The 12,013-nt window shown below is 35.7% G+C and overlaps 1 protein-coding gene across 1 annotated transcript in view; it reads right to left on the minus strand.

Moving 5' to 3' along the window:
* The window catches only part of MOXD1 (monooxygenase DBH like 1), an 80,312-nt gene that overhangs the window by 49,854 nt on the left and 18,445 nt on the right, over positions 1-12,013 (minus strand). Inside the window, exons 2-4 of the mRNA XM_070417709.1 lie at positions 10,976-11,122; positions 8,901-9,068; positions 8,686-8,769 (exon numbers count right to left, since the gene is read on the minus strand). Of these exons, the coding sequence (XP_070273810.1) occupies positions 8,686-8,769; positions 8,901-9,068; positions 10,976-11,122 (399 nt within the window). The remainder of the gene's footprint in view (positions 1-8,685; positions 8,770-8,900; positions 9,069-10,975; positions 11,123-12,013) is intronic.

Genomic DNA, 12,013 nt, shown 5'->3' on the forward strand with positions numbered 1-12,013 from the left:
TGCCATAAATTTGTGCAGAGCCTCACGAAAACTAATGAGACCCTCGATGCTACGATAAAGAAATTAGAAAGTAAGCATACACGGACTGAAATAAAGAATATTATACCCAATAGCAGACCAGAGGAGCTCAAGAATCAAACCAAAGATTCGACAAAAAACACCCAATTGGAAAAGCAAAATGAAAAAAGAATCCTAAAGTGTGAAGTTAGTGTAAGGAGCCTCTGGGACAGCTTTAAGCGGTCTAATATCAGAATTATTGGAGTGCCAGAAGATGAGAGACAGCAAGATATTGAAAACCTATTTCAAGAAATAATGGCAGAAAACTTCCCCCACCTGGAGAAAGAAATGGACTTACAGGTTCAAGAAGCGCAGAGAACCCCAAACAAAAGGAATCCAAAGAGGACCACACCAAGACACATCATCATTAAAATGAGAAGAGCAAAAGACAAAGAGAAAATCTTAAAAGCAGCAAGAGAAAGAGACTCAATTACCTACAAGGGAATACCCATACGACTGTCAGCTGATTTCTCAACAGAAACTTTGCAGGCCAGAAGGGAATGGCAAGAAATTTTCAAAGTGCTGAATACCAAGAACCTACAACCAAGATTACTTTATCCAGCAAAGCTATCATTCAGAATTGAAGGTCAGATAAAGAGCTTCACAGATAAGGAAAAACTAAAGGAGTTCATTACCGCCAAACCAGTATTATATGAAATGCTGAAAGGTATCCTTTAAGAAGAGGAAGAAGAAGAAAAAGGTAAAGATACAAATTAGGAACAACAAATATGCATCTATCAACAAATGAATCTAAGAATCAAGTGAATAAATAACCTGATGTACAGAATGAACTGGTGATTATAATGAATCAGGGACATAGAAAGGGAATGGACTGACTATTCTTAGGGGAAAAGGGGTGTGGGAGATGCGGGAAGTGACTGGACAAAAATCATGCACCTATGGATGAACTCAGCGGGTGGGGAGTGAGGGTGGAGGGTGGGGTGGGAGCTGGAAGGAGGGGAGTTATGGGGGGAAAAAAGAGGAACAAATGTAATAATCTGAACAATAAAGATTTAAAAAAAAAACAACACAAATGAATCTAAGAATCAAGTGAATAAATAACCTGATGTACAGAATGAACTGGTGATTATAATAGAATCAGGGACATAGAAAGGGAATGGACTGACTATTCTTGGGGGGGAAAGGGGTGTGGGAGATGCGGGAAGTGACTGGACAAAAATCATGCACCTATGGATGAACACAGTGGGTGGGGAGTGAGGGTGGAGGGTAGGGTGGGAGCTGGAAGGAGGGGAGTTATGGGGGGAAAAAAGAGGAACAAATGTAATAATCTGAACAATAAAGATTTAAAAAAAAAAAAGAAGAATAAACAAAAGTAAATATATTTTTATTTTTATGTCTGTTGAAAATGGCATTATGAAAGGCCATAGAATGGAAGGCTAATGGGTGAGCTTGGAATGAGAAAGAATATTTCCCAGAGGATAGTCACCAGCTGGGTTTTATCCTCACTTAGACAAGAACAGGAGGAAATTAGCTTAAATTTCACTTGGTTTATAACAATGGAAGCAAGCTATGAAATCTAATTCCCAGGGAATCTTTTCTTCAAAATAAAATAGAGACTTACTGCCTACCATAGTTTCAGTGCAGTCCTACTCAAAGTATGAGAAAATATTAGATGGAGTTTAAGTTGTCCATCTCTATAATCCCCATCAAGAGAAGAAAACAAGCAATTACAAGCCTATTACGTAACAGGTGTTTTCACTTGTATTCATTTCATCTGCACTGGAAATTATTTTTCATACTTCACAAATGAAGAAACAAACTCTGAGAATTTAGCTTGCCCAGGGTAATTGAGCTAATAGAAAGCAGAGTTAGACTACAACCCCTACTTATCTTCAGAGCCCATCCTGGACACTATACCAACCTGTAAACCTTGCTCACCTTGGCACTCTTAATTTCTATTCTATATAAAATTACATTATTTTGAAGATTTAGATTATTTACTTATTTATTTAGATTTATGTTATTTAAATTATTTCCAAGATTTAGAGGTACATGAAGCCAACATAAATTGGGAATATAGCTAGTACTTACTGAGCTATCTAATAATACTAGAGGCCCAGCTCACGATTAAAATCGCATGAGGAGGCACCCCGCCTCCCGCCGTAGGAGGAGGCACCCCGCATGTCGTCCCTGGAGTCAGGCCGGATTGGTGCCGTGGGTGGCTGGGACCCGCGCCTGACTTCTGCCCCAGGCCCGCCCTGCCCCCCTGCCTGTGTTCACTCCAGGGCTGCCCAAGCCAGCGCGATGCAAGCCTCACCTGCGCGCACAACCTCCTCCTGACTGGTCGTGACCCGTTACGGACTAATTTGAAGAGAGAGAGAGAGAGAGAGAGAGAGAGGCCAAACATAGAACTCTAAAAGATATCTCATTTAATGATGACTGCCACCAGTTGAGACAAGTTATTACTATTATTATTATTCCCATTTTCAGGTGGAAACAAAAGCCTCAGAACATATGCTAAGAAAGCCCATGCCCAAGAGACTAAAGAAGGAGGCCTTTTAACTCCAGGGAGGCAGTGGAGTCCTACACATTTCACCCTGCCATGCCCAGGGACAGTGAAAAGCAAGCATATCAGGAACTCAGACCACAGGGCATCCAAACCCCAACACAGATTTCACTTCTAGTTTGTAGCAAGTCATAAATATTTACAAGTGAAAAGAGCCAATGGAAATCATCTGGTCCAGTCCCTTTATTTTACAGACAGGGAATTTGAGAACCAGTGTGAGGTTAAGCACTTTCTCTAGGGTCAGAAAGATAATTAATGACAGAGTTAACAATAAATCACTTCCATGAAAAGACATGCTTTCAAAGTGAATTCAATTACCTTGTACCCTCAAGTGGTTATTAAGAACACCCATGTAGCTAGACAATCGCCAGTATTTCTGTGAAGTAGATGTAACCCAAGAGGATCTAAAATGAACTTTGCAAAATTGAGCAAGCTAAGTCAACAATTTTTAAAATGCGCTAATTTGAGTCAACCCAAAGTTACAGTATCAGCCATGTAAATGCCCAAGTATTTTCATCTCTTCTCTAGCAGATAAAAGCAATATAAAATGTAATTCACACTTGGATATAAGGGTATAATTATTTTTGTTTTTATAAACTGTGGATGACGAATTCCCAAAGAAGAGGATTCTTTTGCATTTATAGCATAACTTTTCCTAGAGGTCGAAAATGACAAAATCACAGGTGCCAGTGGTAATGAATTGGTATTAAGAATTCAATAACCAAATAGAGTGTTACAAATGCTTAAAAGGAGTGGAAAGTATTTTCACATGAGGCCTCTTTGAAAGTTAATTCCTTTCAACAAACTAAATAAATCTGCCTAAAGATTCACAGATTTGCCTTTAGGAAATACTAAATTAGTAAAAGACAGAAGGGAAATATCGGTAAGCCAAAAGAAGTCATACAAAGTTAGAATGGAAATGGGTAAAAATACAAACAACCACTCAGTCAAGAGTCAATAGCAAATACCTACTAATCTGCCACATAATAAAGTGAAACAGAAGGTGAACACATGAAAAAACAACGAGAACTAAAGAGGAGAGTCTGTGGAAATGCATCCTGATGACAAACCAAAAAGCTATTTCCCTCAGGGGGAAAAGCACATCAATTAAAATATATTTTGCAGTATTTCATGGGGGTAGGGAGGAAGAAGATATACTGACAGGGAAGAGATGATTCTAACAGTTGTCAAATCATGTAGTTTGAAATTTAGAATTCCCACAACTTGCTAAGTTTAACCCTGAAATCTTATATATTTTCAGAAATAGAAACCCTCTCTCATACTTGACATTTCAGAATGTGTCAATGCTAAAATTTGGCATTTAATGGTGTCATTTTAGTAAAAAGAAGAGAAACTGGGCTGGCTGCAATGTCCATTTAACATAGCATATAAAGTCAAGTGTTCATACTATGAGGCTAGTATAGGAAAATCAATTTTGAATGACTATTTCATGGATATATAGTACCCTGCTTCAAGGACATTTCATGGTTATTCAATGACAATTATGCTTAGATTTCCTTGTCCTAGGAACTGTTCCCCAATTAAATCATTCAGATTTATGAATGCCACCAACAGAAAAGAATAGTAGCATCTAATTTCGTGGCAAGAAAGACATTCTGTCCAGTAGCAAGTAGAAAGCATAGCCATTTCTTTCCTTCCTGCATCTATTGATGAGGATGATTGACAGTGCTTGTTCACCTCAACTTCAGATTTCTCCACAACAGGTCATTCTCAAGATGGTCTCCCTAAAGGAAATGAGTGACATTCTAGGTTTTATTTGAAACTCTAACTGTCTGGAAAGTGTTGGCTTGTTTGAGATTCCTCAGCAACCAGAGACCTAACGAGATGATCAACAGATTAACAATTGTGTATTATTAGTGATTGACATAAATTTATTTAATTACTTTATTTAACAAACACTGTGTACCAGACACTGTTCTAATTACTTACAAACATTAAACTCCTTTGATTCACTTAGTAGTCATAAGAACTCTATTGGGTAAGAACTATTATGCCCATGTTCCAGATGAGAAAAACTGAGGTTCAGGGAAGTAAATAATTTTCCCTAGGATACAACAGATAAAAGTAACCCTGTCTTAAAACTCAGTAATGGTCAACCTTTTTGCATGATGCTCTATCCTTTTCTGGGCCTCCTCACTAAATAATTCTCAATGAAAAAGCATTCAGCATGCAACACTGAAAACAAATGGCCTAAATAATAATAGTTGGATTTATTAAGAGCTTTCTATGTGTCAGATACTGTGCTTAGTGTTAACAATTTTATAAAAAAGAACTGATGTTTATTCTTCAGGATAAACAATCATATAAGGAAGGTACCATTATCATTTAAATACAAAGTTAAGCTGTGGGTGACAGTTAACTTTCCACAGTTAAACAACCAATAAAGGAAAGAGAGGATTCAACCCTGGCCCTTTGGAATGAAGAACCCACCTACTTACCGTGAATCTGGTCCTTTAAGAAGAGACGACTAAGAAATGATGATTCAGTCTGGCTATTTTTCCTTTTTTCCTCTTTAACATCATATGCCATAAACAACTATTTATTATTATTGAATAGGACATATCATGTTAAAACAGATGAGTTAGGTGTTTAATTTATCTATGAGAATTTCCTAATAATTATCTTCAAAAAAAAAAAAGAGTGTGTTAAACTAATTGATAACTCCAGCTTCTATCAGAGTATACCCAATCCTTACTGGTAGGTGATAACAATAATACTATTACTAAAGAAAATGGAAATAATCACTTCCCCAAAAAATTTTAAATTTAGGGTAAAGTCCCATATTTGGCAAAGCTTAAGTAGGGTCATGTTTATTGCATATGAAGAGATCAGTTGGGCAGTGGGTCTCATGACAGAGAGACATAGATGAGCTCATATTAGAAGTGTGGTTTTAATATAAATCACCAAGAATTTTATTTTTTACAATACCTATATCTGTATGCAAGTGGTCCATGCTGTCATATGACGATACAAACATTTTCAAGTCACAATTTTAAACATTTGTACAAGATCAAAATACAAATCAAAAACTAGAGTCTCAAGTAAATAGAAATCACCAATAATTTTTATTATAATACCATTTTTAGTGCAGATGAAAGTATTTATCTTTGTCATTTTATAATTTTAGAAATTATTCACCATATATCATACTTTTAGTAGTAAATATTTTTATCATTACATGATTAAAATTTAAATTAATAATGTAATGAATATTTTGAATTTTAGTAATTTCATTAAATATATTCATGATCATGGCACTGATTTTTTAATCTGCTTAGCTTTATAATTTTTATTACAACTAAAAGTGTACTATCAACATTAAACTGCAATTACAAACTTTTTCTTGGTTTTAAATAGAGTGCAGACAGTAAAATTGATTTCTCACAATACTACTCTAATCAGTATGTTCTTAAAACTCACTTCAAATGATATACAACATAATACAATATGAAAACAATATTCTTTTTTCTGAGAAAGTACCTTGGTTTGTATCAGAGAAGGACAGAGGCTTTTGGATATAGTGATTTGTAAGACCTATGCTAAGGAATAATTAGCATTTAGCGAATAGCTTTTCAAAACATAGGAGTCTTTAATTCTATGAAAAAGATATACTTTTCTTATATTTTAGAAATCATCTCTGCTAAGGAAAAAAGAATGAAAAGGAGGTTAAGTTCTTAAGATAAGTTCTAAATCTATGAATTTTACTATAGAAATTCATTAAAATTATTGTCAACTGCCATAGGCTACAAGTTAAAACTCAAAAGTTACACAACCTGAATGTTGGAATTTACTTTTCCAGTAAACGTTCTTGGTCTTTTTGTATATTATCCTACTTGAATTCATTTTTAAGTTAAATGTCTCATAAAACTTAATGAACTTTAAGATATTTTAGGGTTTAACAAGCTCAGGAATTTATTATAAGCAGTATTCTTAAATAATAATAGAATTTTAAAATCTGGTCACCAACCCTTTACCCTGCAAAAATGAAGGCTCATCTCTGACCTGTTGCCCTTCCCTCAAATCCCCTTTGCTGGGGTAAAGAACTTTTGCCTTTTATAAACTTCCAAACACTGAAAAGGATGCTCCAAAACCTTTCAAGTCACTGAGAACCCTCTTGATACCTAGTAAAGACAGCAATGTAGACCAAAGAAATACTTAATTCTAAGCACACCCTTAGATGTAGATGCTCACACATCTGAGTATTACTAGGATGTGCTTGTCAAAGGACATCTACTAAAAATTCTCAGATGAGATACCAAGCAAATGTCCTACGTGGAGGTGAGAATACACGATCCCTTAAATGCAGACAATTATTTTTATTTCATTCAACTTAATCATGAGCATTAATAAGGAAAGGATAAAAATGAATTAGTTTAAGTGATTAAGGACTTTGCATCCTATCAAATGAATCAAGTACCTATTTTGTGAAACATTTGTTCTTATTTCTGAACCTATGGTTTTTTATATGACCCTTAAGTGAGGTTCCAGTTAAATTTACTGCAAATGACACACAGTAGTATATGCTCACAGTTTATAAAGAGTGGGGCAAAAGTAAGTTTATAGTCATTCGTATGGAAAATAACACAATAATTAATAAATGATAATACAAGAATACATTCTGTGTTTTGTGGATTCACAACTGTAAGCCTATTTTGCCCCACACTGTATAACTATAGCATTCTCTTTTCTAAGAAAGACTTTTCCTTGGTATCAGGAAAGAACTTAGGCACTGTATTAATATGTAAAGCTAGAATTTGTATTTCCCTTTTACAAGTAAGAAGCAGAAAAATTACATTGTACAGAGGTAAATGACTCATCTGCAGTCATATCAATGCTGTCTTCTGATGGCAAAAATATTCTCCAAATATTTAGATCAACTTGCTAATTCAGTAAACATTTCCCCACCTGCTCCTCTTGCCTCTCTAAGTAGTTATGAATCATTCTGTAAATGAAAAGCAGGTATGTGCCACAGGGCCAATATATGAGAAAATGACAAATTTATGTCATTTCTTAGAATACACTCAGTATTTCCATTTCTACCAAAATGCTTTGAGGTTGGTAGGGAAAGTGTTATGACTGACCACACCTTTTGCAGATGAAGAAATCAGGGCCTACAATGCACATTACCTCAGAGCGAATTACCTGAGACACAGTTAATTAAAGAGTCGACACGGGAATCGTACCTATATATTTCCCTCTAGATTCCAGAATCGACAAGTTTGCTCCTTTCTCACATCCACACTATTGCATTACCCAGTCTGAGGGCTGGCAAAAAGTTGGCAATGTCTGGCCTCCCAAATGTTTACAGTGTTTGATATGCACTATTTCATTCTATCTTATTCCTTCCTATGTCTTGGTCCTGACTCCTACCATCTCAGTTCAGTTGAGACCACGGATATCTTCAGCCACCGTGGAACAGCCAAATAGTTACCTAGCACAGAGCCAAGGACCTGTGGGGGTTTTTAAATACTTGTTCATTCACCAACTACAGGCAAAAGTTTTGGGAGATCTATCCCTGAGGGAGTGGGGGGAATTATATACCACAGGCAAACTGGGCTTATTTACTACACAATTCTGTATTTTTTTAACTTCTGTATAAATTCACTAATTTTCTTGTTTTCCTAGTTTCAAAAATACTGTAACTTTTATTTTTACGAGAATATTCAGTATTTTCAATGAAGCAGATATTCTCAAACAATTTTGGTGGGGAATGTAACCTTCCTGGATATAATTGATCAATGCATAAATATATTATTTTAAATTGGAATTCCAACAAATCCAATTTTAGAAGTGTTGTCTAAGAAATAACTAGAGCTGTTCAAATGCATCCCAAAACTTTTACCTTTAACATGTAAAATTTAGAACAAAAATCCAGAAGACTAGCTACAATCCAAGCCTTCTCCTTAAATTCAATGACTCTCAAGACAGTGTGTGTGTGTCAGATAAGCCAGTTCCTTGTTCTCTAAATAACTTTCATAAAATGGAAAACCATTTCTATACATGTTTTACCATTATCATTTTTAGAACAATTTCTACTCCATTCAAACAAATTCAGTTTAGCCTGTGAGTGAGTCACATACCTTTATTACATGATGCTTTTCCTGAAACACAGGGATCTTAAACATTTGGCACCAATATGTTGTACCTTTGTTTGGGACGGGGACCTGTCTTAATAAAAAGGGGGGGGGGAGAACACAAAGTCACATTCTCTTGACAAGCGATTAAGTACAAGTAAAAGTTCTTACGCACTTTTAATAATCCCACTCCTACAGTCATAAAACCTGAAGAAACTTACGTTCTGATTTACCAGCTCAAAGTATGGTATGGCTGTAGGCAACACAATGGTTTTCTCAGGATTCAGCAGCCGCAGACTCTTGGTGCCACGATTGGAGTTGTGGTACTTGGGACCATCTTCTCCCACGTCTTCATGGTGGTAGGCCCAGATCACTTTCACAGTGCTCTCCTGTGATCGGACATGGACACAATTATCTCAGGAGAAGTGAAGAAAAGAGAACAATAACATTTGGAATTCTCTACCATTAATTGTGTAAATCTAATTTGATCATTAAGTATCCAAATAGACGTGTGTGTGTGTGTGTGTGTGTGTGTGTGTGTGTGTGTGTGTGTGTTTGGGGGCGGGGCGCAGAAATTATCTCTCTCAACAGGAAAGATTATGTGTTCCAAAGCACAGTGAAAGACAACTGACAAATAGGTATGCTTTCAGGCATTCAGAAATAACAAATCATTGTCATGCTAAACCTCCAAACCAGCAACTGGTAGTTACCAAGCAAATATTCTTGTTAACCAGCAGAGATTTTGGAAAATTAAAAGCTGTTTTGATGCCACAGACATTTTAGGGAAAATAAATAAATAGATGGAAATTAAAATTATTTTCCAGGTCAGAGTTTTTACTTTCACAGGTACTAGCCCAGTTATATGTGTGAATTTACATAAAATGCAAATACAGGAGGAACTTCTGATTCTGGGTTTGTTTGTTAACCTTGAATCTATTTAATAGTCACTTTATGAATCTTGGGACTTTCTAAGGAATCAGTCCATTATTCATTTTGATTTTAGAAGTTCATGAAGGTGAATCAGTTACAGATCAGATGAACTGCTGTATTCCAACTAGAGGAAGTACTGTCATATGACATTGGTCTCCATTTAGCAACCAAGAGAGATTGCCCAAAAAGTGGTGGGGCTGGAGGGAGGGTTTGCTGGGTATAAAGGAATTATTTAGTCGCCCCACCCCGCCCCGCCCCGTAAATAAAGGTGCCTTTGTCAGATCTTTGTAATAAGAACTTTGAAAATAAATAATACAGCAAATGCTATTTATTTTAAAAGTTATATTCTTGCTCTAGCCGCTTTGTCTCAGGGGATAGAACATCTGTCTGTGAACTGAGGGGTCCCAGGTTCGATTCCAGACAAGGGCATATACCTCGGTTGCAGGCTTAATCCCGAGCCCTGGTGGGGCACATGCAGGAGGCAACCAATCTATGTGTCTCTCTCACATCGATGTTTCTCTTTCTGTTTCTCCCACTCTCTTCTAGTCTCTCTAGAAATCAACAGAAAAATATCCTTGGGTGAGGATTAAAAAAAGCTATATTCTTTCTTAATAAGTCAAATGACTATAATTATTATTCCATTAAAGTATAAAAAGTGATCCATGTCTTTGCATGTGTTTTTTCTTCCTCTTTTACTCTTTAAGCTGGATGTTAATCAAAACAGCTTCAGATTTTTACATTCCTATTTTTAAAGCTTTGATTGACCAAATAAAACAGATAATTTTACTGGTCCTTACAAAGTGAAATTGATCTAAGATATTTGTGGAAACTCCCAAAGTACCACATGAATTATATAGCCTCTAAATATTTAATTTTCGTATGTATAAAGATATTACTTTTTGCATGAGGTCTGCCAATAAGAAATCTTGTATAATATGTTGATAGGCAATTTTAATCAGTTTACTATTCATCTTGATTTTAGAAGTTTACTAAGATGAACCAGTTACAAATCAGAGGAATTATATTCAGGATCATACTTCTTTCTCCTGTAATCATTTCTCACAATCTTTATCTATTGTCTATTTTCAAACATTATAGAGAAGAAGCAAAAACTCTTTTGAAAGTCAATACACTCTTCATACAGCTCTTCAAAGTTTGAGATTAACACAAAAATTGCCTTTATTGATATTTATAGTCTTAGATTTTGGGGGGCTTAGAAAGAGAATTCTAGAACATTCCCCCAAAGACTATGTGACTTAGTTATCAAAGATAATTTTTAAATATTTGTTCCTTTTATTCTAGAAATGGTTTTACAACTGTAAGTGTACAATGTATTCATACATGCATTCCCTTGGAGACTCCTTACCGTTATGGTCTTGTCATTGATGTCACATGTATGCAGCTCTCTGGTAAATTCAATTACTGTGTGTGTGCTATTTTCCATGGCATAGTCTAGGTGGTAATCTTGCTGTGCATCTTTTTTCAACTCTCTATTTTCATTTGTGAAATAATCCTGTAGAAAATATGGGGGGAAAGTCAGTATATCCTAAATTCAGAAAGAAACGAGTTCAGATTAAGAGGACCTTTAAAAACTGATTCTGGGTTTGCCTATTACATAATCCTGTATCTGTAGGCATTTTGTAAGCCCTGGAATTTTCTAAGGGTCTGGGGGTTCCCAATTAGATAATCAATTCCCTAGGAAATTGGCCCATTTTCAACTTCTGGACCTTCAGGAAAAGGCAGTGTGGATATATAATACCATAAAGCATCAAAAGAGATGGAACATTCGAGATTGCTAAGTGTGAAATTGTTTGCCCCAAAGTGAAATAGCTAGTTCATGGCAAAGCAAGAACTAGCCCTACTATTTTCCTGGATGGAGTGTCCCTTCTGCACTTAAGCAAGGAGACCCATCCTTACAATGATAGGCTGTTTTAGTATGAGCTTTAATGGTATATGCTTATTAAAATGAAATATAATGAAAAGTAAAAAAAAAATAAACTAGCTGAATTATAAGATATTGAAAAACTAGGGAAGTTTTGTTTTTGTGGATCAGCTGTAACTTTTGTACTAAACTTCTTCAATGGTATACAGTTCACTTCTAGGAGGCAGACAGATGCATCAGAGAGGGCATGGACTTTGAAAACAAATGACTAGGAGTTGATCCCAGCCCTCCCCTAAATGCCCTGAAGAACCGTTAAAATCAAACTGTGAGCTCTTATTCTAACATTAGTAAAAGGGGGATAATATATAATATGCCCCACTTTATGGATTTTGAAAGATAAATAAATGAAATAGCATATGAGGGTGTGTGTGAATGCCTACCATGGTTAGTGTCCATTTAATGACATTTCCTTCCCTCTTCTAAATTGTAATTTTCCCCCAAAATATTTCCCTATGCCTTTTA

Source organism: Myotis yumanensis, unplaced genomic scaffold (assembly GCF_028538775.1).
Source record: "Myotis yumanensis isolate MYYU_CA2020_CCGP unplaced genomic scaffold, mMyoYum1.0.hap1 SCAF_6, whole genome shotgun sequence".
Lineage (NCBI taxonomy): Eukaryota > Metazoa > Chordata > Mammalia > Chiroptera > Vespertilionidae > Myotis > Myotis yumanensis.